The sequence below is a fragment of the Triticum aestivum genome, chromosome 4A, assembly GCF_018294505.1.
Source record: "Triticum aestivum cultivar Chinese Spring chromosome 4A, IWGSC CS RefSeq v2.1, whole genome shotgun sequence".
Taxonomy (NCBI): domain Eukaryota; kingdom Viridiplantae; phylum Streptophyta; class Magnoliopsida; order Poales; family Poaceae; genus Triticum; species Triticum aestivum.
Genome location: NC_057803.1, coordinates 570433975 through 570447199, shown reverse-complemented (window position 1 = coordinate 570447199; position 13225 = coordinate 570433975). Strand labels below are relative to the sequence as shown.

At 49.8% G+C, this 13225-nt stretch overlaps 1 protein-coding gene across 8 annotated transcripts; it reads left to right on the top strand.

Annotated features, from left to right (window-relative positions):
- Positions 1-570: 570 nt before the first annotated feature.
- On the top strand, positions 571-10521 carry LOC123087038 (hydroquinone glucosyltransferase). 8 transcript variants are annotated; one of them, XM_044508940.1, is made up of 4 exons: positions 571-2181; positions 9156-9255; positions 9579-9622; positions 10079-10521. In XM_044508940.1, exon 1 carries the CDS (start codon positions 723-725, stop codon positions 2178-2180), a length of 1458 nt encoding a protein of 485 aa, XP_044364875.1. In that variant the 5' UTR covers positions 571-722; the 3' UTR covers position 2181; positions 9156-9255; positions 9579-9622; positions 10079-10521. The 8 variants fall into 8 exon arrangements, with proteins under 8 accessions (XP_044364875.1, XP_044364874.1, XP_044364873.1 ...); XM_044508939.1 differs by having other exon boundaries at positions 9156-9270; XM_044508938.1 differs by having other exon boundaries at positions 571-2499.
- The last annotated feature ends 2704 nt before the right edge of the window (positions 10522-13225 follow it).

The following is a 13225-nucleotide window of genomic DNA, read 5'->3' as shown; positions in this document are numbered from 1 at the left end:
CACCAGGGAGCCTAGAAGGACCCACTCCACCACCATGTGCCACCAGATGTCCTCCCAACGACAAATCCGGCCGAAGCTGGCCGGACCCCTCCAGGCTGGCGACAGATCCGACAGTACATAAACATTACTATTCACTCTTTTTGTACTCACAATTTTGTTTCCTTTTTTTGCCCCGAAGTCGATTGAAGTTATTCCTTCGCGGGGACCTTTTATACAAGTACACCATTCGGTCCTTTTTAGTCTTATATAAGTTTTGTCTGAAGTCAAAATATCTCTATTTTGACCAAACTTATAGAAAAATATATCGACATTCACAATGCCAAATCAATATTGTTAGATTCATTATGAAGTGTAGTATATATATTTGGTATTGTAAATGTTGATATTTTTTAATACAAATTTGGTCAAAGTTTATAAAGTTTGACTTGACACAAATTTAATATGCGGAGTAAAAAGGACAAGAGGGACTATAACACTAGATCAAGTTTGTTTCAAAAAAAATCAGTTTTTTTTACTTTTTCTTAAACCATTTGTTTAAGATGAAATTTCAAATTATTTGTTGATGCCTTGGGAGCCCCTTTGTTCCTTTGTTCGCTAAGTATAATTACATGCACATCACATGCGGCTCATGTTTAACTAGACCAGATGCTCACAAGATGCTTGTGTGATTAACAAACCGGTCGCTCACATCTTGCCACCGGTGCTACTAAGTAGTACTAACGATGGGGTCGTTCACGAACGCCGGCTCCGCGCCAGCCCCATCCGCGGCGAGGCCGCACGTCGTGCTGCTGGCCAGTCCCGGCGCCGGCCACCTCATACCGCTGGCCGAGCTTGCGCGGCGGCTCGTGGAGCACCACGGCTTCGCAGCCACGATCGTCACCTTCAGCGGCCTCTCCGACTCAGAAGCCCTCCCCAGCGGCATCCTTGACTCCGCCTCCACCGTTGCGCTCCCTGCCGTCAAGATCGACGACCTCCCCGCCGACGCCCTCCGCGGCAGCCTGCTCGTGGAGCTTATTCAGCGCTCCCTCCCAAGCCTCGGCACCCTGCTCCGCTCCATGGGCTCCACCACCCCGCTCGCCGCGCTGGTGCCGGATTTTTTCTGCTCCGCGGCGCTGCCCCTCGCCGTCGAGCTCGGCGTCCCGTGCTACGTCTTCGTCCCCAGCAGCCTCACCATGATCTACCTGATGCGCCGCATCGTGGAGCTCCACGACGACGCGGCCCCTGGCGAATACCGCAACCTCCCGGAGCCTCTCGAGATCCCCGGGGGCTTGTCGCTGCGCCGCGCAGAGCTTCCGGTCCCGTATCGCGACTGCAACGGTCTGGCTTACGCGCAACTGCTCCGGGGAGGCCGGCGATACCGCCGTGCCGACGGTTTGTTGATGAACACCTTCTACGAGATGGAACCTGCCATGGTGGAAGAGTTCAGGCAGGCGGCGGAGCAAGGCACGTTCCCACCGGCGTTCCCCGTGGGGCCGTTCGTCCTGTCAAACTCCGACGAGGAAACCGGCGCGTCGGCCATCCTAGAGTGGCTGGACCGCCAGCCGGCAAGGTCGGTGGTGTACGTCGCGTTCGGAAGCGGCGGAGCGCTGTCTGTGGAGCAGACGGCCGAGCTCGCCGCCGGGCTAGAGGCGAGCAGCCAGAGGTTCCTCTGGGTGGTGCGGATGCCGAGCCTGGATGGCCGCACGTGTGTCTTCGGGACCGGCGGCGGCGACGACGACCCGTTGGCGTGGCTTCCCGAGGGCTTCCTGGAGAGGACGAGGGGCAGAGGCCTCGCCGTGCCGGCCTGGGTGCCGCAGGTGCGCGTCCTGTCCCACCCGGCGACGGCGATCTTCGTGTCGCACTGCGGGTGGAACTCGGTGCTGGAGAGCGCGGCGTCCAGCGTGCCGATGGTCGCGTGGCCGCTTTACGCGGAGCAGAGGATGAACGCCGCTCTGCTGGAAGGGGCCCTCGGGGTGGCGCTGCGGTCGAGGGCGCGAGAGGACGGCGGCGCCGTGGCGCGCGAGGAAGTCGCGGCCGCGGTGAACGAGCTCATGGAGGGGGAGAATGGACTCGTCGTGCGGCGCCGGGCCGAGGACCTGCAGCGAGCGGCGGCACGCGCGTGGTCGCCGGATGGTTCGTCCCGCCGGGCGCTGGAGGATGTCGCCGCCAAGTGGAGGGCGGCGCTTGGCGCGGGCAGTTGAGGCACGTACACTCGTGACTGCACGAACTGCGCATGGCACCCCCCTGCCAGTTCATTTCGAATTTTATTAGTAACCAGTAATAATCCTGATGATTTTCGCCTCGTTATGCACCCACCCCTCTCCTCCGCTGCCTCCACGGCGGCCGGAGCCCAAGATCCACCTTCAAGCCCCAACCACCGCTCCCCTGCCGATGCTGCATCTCTCCTGCAGCTACTGGCATCCCCGCTGGCCGGCCTATCCTCGGCGTCCCCTTGCCTGCGTAAAGATGCGGACCTGGTGGAGATCCCCTCTCCAGATCTCCCCTCGGCCACCATTTTGGGTACGATTCAAAGCCGTATCCCGCCAGCGGCAGTGGAATCTTGCCCTGCTTCGGCTCCGGCCGCACAACCCAGGCTGCGCTCGCTGATCGTCGCGCCTGACGGTTGGGCTGCGCCCTCCTCGGTGGGTTGCTGCGCCGCGCCGCGCCTCCATTCCATTATTGTGGCACCAGAGGGTGGGTTGCTGCCTGATGCCGCTCTGCCTGCCGCAGCTGGGCAGCAGCCTGCTACTGGATCCGGCGATGCTGCTGCCGAGGATAGCTCCCTTGGATGGCAACAAGTGCGCTCCAGGAAGGAGAAGCGCAATCCGCAGGCCCCCGTTTTGGGAGATCCGCGGCAGGGGCGACAGGGCCGGCGTGCTCCGCCCTCTGATCCCATGGCTTTGAAGCAGCATCTCGCGTTTAAGGCTAGACTCCGCGGCAAATGTTTTCGCTGCCTGTCAAAGCGCCATCGCCTTGCTGACTGCCGTGAACCTCTCCGCTGCATTCGGTGCAAGGGCATTGGCCACTTTGCGCGTACTTGCTCTGCTTCCCTCCCCTAGCCACCACCCCCGCCCGCTCGCAAGCCATCCGAGCCCTCCGCCCTCCCCCCGCCGGTAGGCATCTTCAGGCTCCTACTCCGCCGTCCCGGCTGGCTCTGTCCACCGTTCTGCGGCACGCTGTTCGGCCCAACCAGTTAGTCCAGTGCGGGGAGACCAGCCTGCTCTCTCTGCTGCCCGTGATGCGCCTGTCTCGATGGCCTCCCCAAAACTGCAGTTCCAAGCCCCCTCCTTCACGCATGCTGCTTCAGTGCCAGGGCTGCCTTCAGGCTTAGCTGTTTCAGGCTGCTGGAAGAACTTTGAGATCGGTGAGGCAAGCGGTGCTGCGCCTTGCTTGCAGCGACACTCCAACCTTTCCCCTCTGGAGGAGGTGCTTGCTGCGGCCTCTGCTTCTGGACAGAACCACGGGCTGGGTTGTGAGTCCGCCACTGCAGCTTGGCACGCATCTACCGAGGCTGTATTCAGCTCCTTTGGGGACCTTGGGATGTCCATGTCAGGCAACCATCAGCGCTGGCAGCCGTGTGACAGGTCGGGGCAACTTCAAGAGCTGGGATCTCCAACTGTACAGCGGCAACGGGAGCTTGGGAGGAATCCGCTGCACCTCCCAGTTGCCCCTGCCTCCTGGGATCGAGCAACCACAGCTGCCGCCTCTCTGCAGGCCAAGTTCAACAACGGTGGTGGCCAGGTGCACCCCGTGAACAGTTGGGAGGCATATGTGGCTAGAACCCCTGCTATTGATTTCTCTGCTCTGCAAGGTACGCCTCTTAAAATCTGCTTAGGGTCGGGAGCGCAGTTGGGTCCGGATCTTTCCGACAGGAGCACACAGGAGGATGGGCTCTCTGGAGGGGATCTTGTCAATGCCATTGTATCACGTGTGTCCTCCCTCCCATCCGATCTGCAGCAGCGGTTTGTTGCACGGGTTGCTGCTCTTCTATCCCCGTCTCTGCTAGGTGTGCCGTCTACAGAGCCAGCAGGAGGGCAGACCAAGAGGAAGCTATTTGCTTCCAGGACCAAGATTCCCAAGAGCTCCCGTCAAGCTGTGGCTGGACACTCATTCATGACCTCCAGGAAATCTCAAGCTCAGTTCTGTGTTCGCCTGGGCCTGATCAAGAACGTTAAGGAGTTCAACGATGACACCCTGAAGCTGTACCTAAGCTTCTTCAAAAACCCCGTGCCACAGCCTCTCCTCGCCAAGCTTGCTGAAGTTGCCAGATGAGGATCTGCAGCTCATCCTAGACGAGCTGAACGCCACTGCCAACTGAAGCTCTTGCCCCGCATGGTTGTTACTCATCCCCCATGGATAGTACAACATCTTCTTCATCTAGGTACCCCACTGCAGGTTGGGCCGCGCAGACTGTGCCAGCCCCGGTTGTATCCCAGTGTATTTGGCCTGTTTCCTTAGTTGTCCCGAACTTAAGTTACGCGCTGGTGGCGCCTGACTGTGTCTGTTTGTTGCGAGTTGAGTCCTATGTCTGGTCTTGGTCGGCGATGGTGTCGAACCAAGGATCTGTATTCACTTCTAGTGTCGCGCGGGTTGCGCCTACCTCTTGTATTCACGTGCCGGTGGCGCCTGATACTGAACCTTTGTATGTCCGGGTCGCGCCTTGGGCGCCTACCATCTGTAAGCACGTGTCGGTGGTACCTGATCATGTCTTTGTCTTGCTGTTCCATCTTGTCTATTTGGCACCAGGCCTACGGCCGGTTGTTTCACCTAGTTCCCATGGATGAGAAGCTATCTGTGCTTTGCTGGAATGTGCGCGGTCTTAATGACCGTGCTAGACGTTTGGTAGTAAGATCCTTAATTGCCCAGTGCCGATGCTCGATTCTCTGCCTGCAAGAGTCAAAGCTGTGCTCCTTTTCTGAGGAGGACAGGAAGGAGCTAGGGGGAACGTTGCTTCAAGGTGCAGTTGCGCTGCCTGCCCAAGGTACAAGAGGAGGCATTATCTTGCTTTGGGATACAACTCAGTACACCATCTCTGATGTAGTGCTTAAGGAATTCTCCATCACGGCCCTTGTTAAACCTCTGTATGGATGCCCATGGACAATCTCCACTGTGTATGGACCTCATGATGATCAAAGGAGAGCCAGCTTCCTGTTAGAGCTGCAGGAGATAGCTAATTCAGTAAGCACCCCATGGCTAGTCTTAGGCGACTTTAACCTCATAACCTCGGCGGCAGACAAGAACAATCCTAACATGGATCGACGATGGATGCTTCGCTTTCGGAATGCCCTGCACACCTCAAGTCTGACGAACAATCTCCGCCGAGGTTGACCTGATCGGACGGCGGTACACTTGGTCCAATGAACAATCTCCGCCAACGTTGGTCCGTCTGGACCATGCATTCTGCACTGTGGATTGGGAGCGCAAATTTCGGGCAGCTAAACTTCTCCCTCAGTCTTCTTCCATCTCGGATCATTGCCCGCTGCTCCTAGTGAATGAGGGGATGATAAAAAAACAGAGAAGGTTCCAGTTTGAGTTATATTGGCAACACATCCATGGGTTCCAGGAGGTGGTGACTGTGGCTTGGAATAGTGTGCAAGGATCTAATGATCCGATTAGCTCGTTTAATATTAAGCTTAGGACCATTGCGCGTGCGCTTACTGTCTGGAGCAGGACAAAAATTGGAAACCTACAACTCCAGTTCGCGGCAGCGCAGGAGCTTATTCTGCGATTAGAATCTGCTCAAGATGAGAGATCCTTGACTAATCATGAGTCAGTAATTCGTTCACTTCTGAAGTCTCGATGTCTTGGCCTTGCAGTCCTGCTCAGAATTAAGCAACGCCAAAGAGTTAAAGTATCTTGGCTAAAGGATTCTATGTCCAGTTCCAAGATGTTCTTCATCAAGGCTAATTCTCGGGCAAAGAGGAATGCTATCCACTCCATGCTAAACTCCAATGGTGTGCTGCTTAGTGACCAGGAGGGCATACTTGACTCAGTTGGTGAGCATTTCAGGACGGTTCTGGGCACTCCGAGTGAAACATCATCGGCATTCTGTTGGGATTTCCTCAAATTTAACCCAACAAATTTGCAAGATCTAGAACAAAATTTTTCCTTGGAGGAAATAAAGGAGGCGATCTGGGACATGCCAGCAGACAAAGCTCCGGGGCCCGATGGGTTCTCGGGAACATTTTACCGTGTTTGTTGGGACACAATCAAAGACGACCTTCTGTGTGTCTTCCAGCGACTGTTCAATCTCAATGCTCGATCGCTCCATAAGATAAATGATGCGCTGATTGTACTGATTCCAAAGAAGAAGGACCCGATGGGGATCGACGACTACCATCCCATCGGCTTAATTCACAGTCTTATGAAGATCATCATGAAGGTCCTCTCAAGAAGATTAGCATCGTGGCTGCCAGCTCTCATCTCTAAATGCCAGAGCGCGTTCATTAATGGTCGTTGCATCCAGGAAAACTTCATCTATGTCCAACACCTTGCGAAGCACTTCCACCGGGCTCATCTCCCGGCGATACTGCTAAAGCTCGATCTGGCAAAGGCCTTTGACTCCATTTCCTGGCCTTACATTTTGGACTGCCTACGAGCCATGGGATTTGGGGCGCGATGGCGTGAATGGATTGCCCTTATCTTATCATCCTCTTCTTCTATGGTTATGGTTAATGGCATACCATCAGTAAGAATTTGGCACAAGTGCGGCGCTCGCCAGGGTGACCCGCTGTCCCCTTTCCTATTCATCCTCGCAATGGAGCCCTTGCACCGAATTTTTGACCTGGCAACCGAGCATGGGCTGCTCTCGAAGCTGCGAGGGCGAGCGGCCACAATGAGAACCTCATTATATGCGGACGACCTGGCGCTCTTTGTCAACCCTTCGCAGGATGATATGAGGATGGTGAGACACATTCTGGACATCTTCCAAAAGGTAACAAGTCTGTGGACTAATTTCGCAAAGAGTGTTGCCTTGCCAATACGTTGCGATGAAGTGGACCTGGAGCATGTGCTGCTGCCGCTGGGCGTGCCCACGGGCACGTTCCCCTGTACCTTCCTCGGGGTGACTCTATCCATTAGAAAACTTCAGAAGATTCACTACATCAACATAATGACCAAGCTCGATTCCAGGATGGCTGGTTGGAAGGGAAAGCTGATGTCTAAAGGGGACAGATTACTTCTTGCAAGAGCAGTCCTACAGTCCTTGCCAGTGTACATGTTCTCTTCGCAAAACCCCCCAAAATGGCTTCTAAAATGGTTCGCTCAGCGAACACGTGCTTGGTTCTGGTGCGCTGAGGAGAAATGCAATGGTGGCCAATGCAGAGTGCGCTGGGATTTGGTATTTCGCCCGAAACACTTAGGAGGCCTTGGACTCCAGGACATGGAAAGATTCACACGAGCTCTCCGGATGAGATGGATTTGGCTAAGATGGACCGGTGCTATGATCCCAATAATTGGCACGTACGGACCCTATGACGACGAAGACTTCGCGCTATTTGCAAGTGCTACGAGAGTGACAATTGGAGATGGGAAGACTGCGCTTTTTTGGAAAGATGCCTGACTGAATGGCATGGTGCCCAGGGACATTGCTCCCGCTCTTTTCGGCACGGCCTCTCGAAAAGAACGCACTGTCTATGACGCACTATCAATGAACAATTGGCTGCATGATCTGGAGCGAAACTGGAAAGATGATATGATCCAAGAACTCATCAACCTATCTAGTTTGCTTGACCATACAGAGCTTAACCCACTTGTAGAAGACCACATTACCTGGAAGTTAACAAATGATGGTGCTTACTCCGCCAGATCGGCCTACCTCCTCCAGTTTGAAGGAATGATCAAATCTCCTATATACAACAGTGTCTGGCGTGGATGGGCTCCTGCCAAATGCAAGATCTTCCTATGGATGGCCTTGCAGCGCAAGATTCTTACGGCGGACGTGCTATTGTTGAGAGGTCGGGACAATAACTATTTTTGCCCTCTCTGCATGCGCTGCCTTGAAACGGCCGCACACCTATTCTCAGAGTGCTCATGGTCCACACGAGTCTGGGACTATATGGCCACGACTGCAAACATTCCTTCTTTAGTCTTCTCAGTGGAGCGTGGATGCAACGCTCCATGAATGGCTACAAGAGCTTACACCCCAGGACACTGATACAACGCGTAGAAGAGGTACGCATGCGCTGGCAATGCTAATCTGCTGGGAACTTTGGCTCGAGCGAAACCGACGAATTTTCCACCAGCAAGAACTACCGCTGCCAACGCTGGTCAACAGAATTAGGGATGAAGCAGCAATCTGGAAACTCGCTGGATGCCCAATCCCATTTGACCCAGGCTGAGCACTATTTATAAACTCGTCGCGATGTTGTATGGCAAAGCCAACAATGGTTGTATTTTTATTTTTCTCACTTGGTCTCCGACCTGACGTTGTTTTCGGCCATCGGCCTTTCTTCTTCTTAATGGAATCACAGCAGCCCTCCTGCTGTCTTTCAAAAAAAGTAATAATCCTGATAATCGGCAGACTTCTTTCAGTCCATAACTCCCAACACACAGGCATGAATAATGTGTGACGAGAGGAAAATGTGCTAAAACTCGATGTCCATGTGAATTAGGCCAAATACGCGCTGAGACATTTGAAAAGAAGACGAGTGGTTGTATTCGGCTCTTATAAAACTGACAAAGGCACAATTTAGCCAACCCTTTCCTTAAAGGCGATCGGTGGTCCAAACTCTGCATCAAAGTGGAGTCATGTAAAAAACACTTCGTGCAGGTCTGACATCCTAGCTGTAGAGGAACCACGTCAATACATCTCGAATTTGGTGGTTAAACTCTACCGTGGTGACAAAGATCCTGTAGCCTGTAGGGGAGGGGTGGTGGTGGTGGGGGGGGGGGGGGGGGGTACGTGCTTGTGCTTTAATGGACATCTCCTTTGGGCCTTTTTTAGTTTCTCTAATAATTAGCTAAGAGACTTCAGTGAGTGAGAATTTTTTGGTCCCTCCCTTTTTCTATGTCTTTTGGAGTTTTGCTTTGTGGTGAGAGGAGGATAGAGATACTCAACAGGGGCCACCCTCTTCCTCGTCCGAAAAAGATCCCCAAGAGCCTGTACCCACTTGTATGTACTCTGCACATGTGAACTCGACATGTTGTCTGAACTGAAGCTTAAACTGTATGTGCAGGAGAAGAGCTCGATGAGCTACACGGCCTCACGCATGACGAGCAAGAGGCCCAGGGAGGAGGAGGAGTTTGTTTACAGTAGGAAGATTGGCTTATGACCTGGTGCATACCTGCATGGTATTTTCAGTAGAGATGATTCAAAATCAAATCAGCTGTTTGTTAACGTGGTGTTGCCTGCTGCGGTTTTACTATATTGTGAATTTGTGATTGTGTGCAAAGGGGACACATGTTCAACTAATTAGATCAGTTTCTTAACTATAACGTGTTATTGGGAATAAACACAGATCAATTGTCAACACAAGAAATGTGGGATGCATTAAAAGTCATTGATGTTATTGTTATAATGTTTAATCTTAAAAAAGTATACCTACTCTCTCACATGGTTACTGATACGCAATTTTTGTTTGCCTCTTCTCGTGCTGCAGGATGGAACCGGAACCAAACTTGGTAGTTGAAATAATTCTCTGCCGTAAGTTGCATATCCTAAACAGTAATTTATGACATTTCGTTTTCGTCCTTATGACTTATCCTTAATAGGTTTTTATCTTAGAGCCGGAAATAATATACCCAATTCATATGCAACAAATACACACGAAATATATGAATACTAATGAAGGCCATGTGTCTTTCTTATTTCATGCACTCTATGCCCAGTTACCTACTTAAGAGTTTCAGTTTGTTGCATAATTCTCGTGCCACTGAAATATGTAATGTGAAACCCGCTCCCATCTGCTCTCATTGTATAAGAGTGTAACTTTCTATATAACCAGAACCCTTCCAGGTGTTAGATTTATAGTTAATTACTACTTAGTTCAGGATGTTCCCACATTTTTCTTGGGTACAATTAATAATTTTCATGCTTTACGCAGGTTTGGAGATGACATTTACTAAAATCTAATTATTTTCTCTTGTCGTTCTTTTGTAGTTAATTCATGGAGGACCCTACATCTAAAGGTAACAGAGCAGTTTATATCATAATTCCATTGCTGGATTTCTAGAAGAATGAAAAAGGGAGAAATGGTTGTTTCATTTGGTGTGCGGATCTGGTTTAAAGTGTGCGTGCTTATATCTGGAAGATCTTGGTTGCAAAAGTATATTAGGAAGATCTTGGTTGCAAAAGTGATCAGATATACTCCTCGGTACCAAAATATAAGACGTATTCTTCAGTTCAATTGAATTGCAAAAATGTCTTGTATTTTCGTACGGAGGGAGTAATAGTCAACACAACCAGGTTGGTTCTGTAATTAAATGCCTATGATCTTGTAATTCTGAATCAAATAGTTTGATTACACAAAGAATGATATTTACTTTGTGTAAGATCTTGTAATTCTGAACCAGTTAATTCTGAATCAAATATTTTTTCTACTATTCTATATGTAATAAATAGAGCACAAAGAATGATATTTTCTTTGTCAGCATATATAGGTCTTAAGTAGCAAATCTGGGCAGTATACATAGTTTTATTTTGCTTTGGATTTCAATTAACTTGGAATCGAGGGAGAAGTTATGCTCTCTGTAATTTTAGCCTAACAGGTAATTCTTATCCGTTCGAATATGGTATGGTATTTTTTTACTTAATTAGTTTGGCGTTTCCTGTAGGCGAAAGTTCTTCCATGGGTGTTTAGAATTGGAAATGGTTAACTTACGTTGATATGGTACCATAACAATTCCACTTGCAAGAATATGTAAGGGTATATGGCAAGGCAATTCTTGTTTGACGAGCATAATGAAAAACAAAGCGGCAAAAGAAGATAAATGACGAAAGAAGAGATAATTTTTTGCTCGAGGGTGGGGATGGAAATAATATGTGGCAATGGATAAGCAAAATCATCTTGGTCGCCATATGAAAACGAAATGATGGAAAAATGGAATTAACATGTTAGCTGGACATGGCACATTCATGAAACATAAAACCCATCTAATTAGTTTCTCTCACAATCTTTATTTTCTTATATTCCGTTCTATTCCCGATCTCCAATTGATGCATGACGGTGTATGTGAACACTTGCATCGATCCATCCACCTTGTGCTGTAATTAACATGAACAAATGGAGGTGGTGTGGGTGGACGAGACTTGCCTGCTCCCTGCACGTGCTCCTATCCGTGCTCCCGCATACGTGGCTTGATTTGATTGGAACAAAATAAGGCCTGGCCCCACCCCCTTAAAATCAGGGGGAGATTATTAGATTAGAAAGAAAAAAAGGAAAAAAGACAGCCGTAAAATGAAGTGGGAGCACGGATGGGAGCATGGGGAGGGAGCAGGCAAGCCGGATCCGGTGTGGGGATGCAGGGAGGGGGAACAACTTGAAGATGGGTAGCATTGTACAGTTTCCTAGCAGTGAATGTTGCCAGCTTCTTACATTTTATTTGTATCATAGTCGATCTGTTCGTTTTGATTTATAGCCTTGTATATGTTCACCTCTACTACCAAATTTTCATAATGGAAGGTCGTCTGGTGTATTTGAATGTTGCGAGTTTATGTGGGCCAACAACCAAGCATGATGTCTCTTTGATTATTTTAGGGTCCTGTCATGATTGGTGTGCAACTGAATCTTGAGAATTCATTGGATGTTCCGCGGGTGTGCAATCGAACTTGTACGACTTGACATACAAATGCATTATTCATAATGAAAATAGTATAATTAAGTGTTTAAAAAACCATTCCATAATTCTGTAAAAAAATGGCATCTTTTTCCAGGTAACTAAGTGATAATGGTAAAAAAACGTTTTTTGGACAATCTCATGTCTACAAGGTTGGAACGTTGAGATATTAGAAAGTGTGCATTAATACTCCCCATGAAAAACCGACCGGCAGGGAATAAGAAAAGCCCACGAACTCCAGATTTTTTTGATGTGTTTGTATTTGAATTTCTGTGTGTTGATAGAAGTTTAAAGAAATATGGCTAACAGTATGCACACCATTAATACACACATGCACTCACACATGGTCGGTACCACCAGTATCCTAACCATTTAACTACTAGTTGGTTCAAAAATATTTTTTCCGGGTGGGGGCACATGCCATTTTTTCTCCTTCACCATGGACACTGAATTTGCTTAACTCTAGACGTGTCGATGGGCTGCTGTAACGCCCTTGATGCAGCTATATCTCCTACGTGTCGAAGCACGGCTTAGAGACATAACCGCATTGAAAGCAATGTCGCAAGTGAGGTAATCTTCACAACAACCCATGTAAATAAATAAAGGGGAAAGTTACATAGTTTGCTTACACTCGCCACGTCACACAATACATAAATAAGTCATTACATTCATCCAATACACTCATGGTCCGACTACGGTACCAAAATAAAGATCAACCCCCAAATGCGACACGGTCCCCGATCGCCCCAACTGGGCACCACTACTGATCATCTGGGAAAGACACATAGTAACGACGAGAGTCTTCATCGAACTCCCACTTGAGCTCAAGCGCATCGTCTGGAACGGTATCATCGGTCCCTGCATCTGGTTTGGAAGTAAACTGTGAGTCACGGGGACTCAGCAATCTCGCACCCTCGCGATTAAGACTATTTAAGCTTATAGGTAAGGTAAAGGTATGATGTGGAGCTGCAGCAAGCGACTAGCATATATGGTGGCTAACATATTCGCAAAAGAGAGCGAGAAGAGAAGGCAAAAGCACGGTCGAACAACTATGATCAAGAAGTGATCCTAGAACAACCTACGTCAAGCATTACTCCAACACCGTGTTCACTTCCCGGACTCCGCCGAGAAGAGACCATCACGGTTACACACGCGGTTGGTGCATTTTAATTAAATTAAGTTTCATGTTATCTACAATCGAACATTAACAAATTTCCATCTGCCCATAACCGCGGGCACGGCTTTCGAAAGTTCAAATCCCTACAGGGGAGTCCCAACTTAGCCCATCACAAGCTCTCACGGTCAACGAAGGATATTCCTTCTCCCAAGACAATCCGATCAGCCTCGGCATCCCGGTTACAAGACATCCTCAACAATGGTAAAACAAGTCCAGCAAGACCACCCGCTGTGCCGACAAATCCCGATAGGAGCTGCACATATCTCGTTCTCAGGGCACACCGGATAAGCTAAG

Coding starts and splice junctions, on each gene's coding strand:
- LOC123087038 (XM_044508940.1), top strand. CDS start 723: ATGGGGTCGTTCACGAACGCCGGCTCCGCGCCAGCCCCATCCGCGGCG.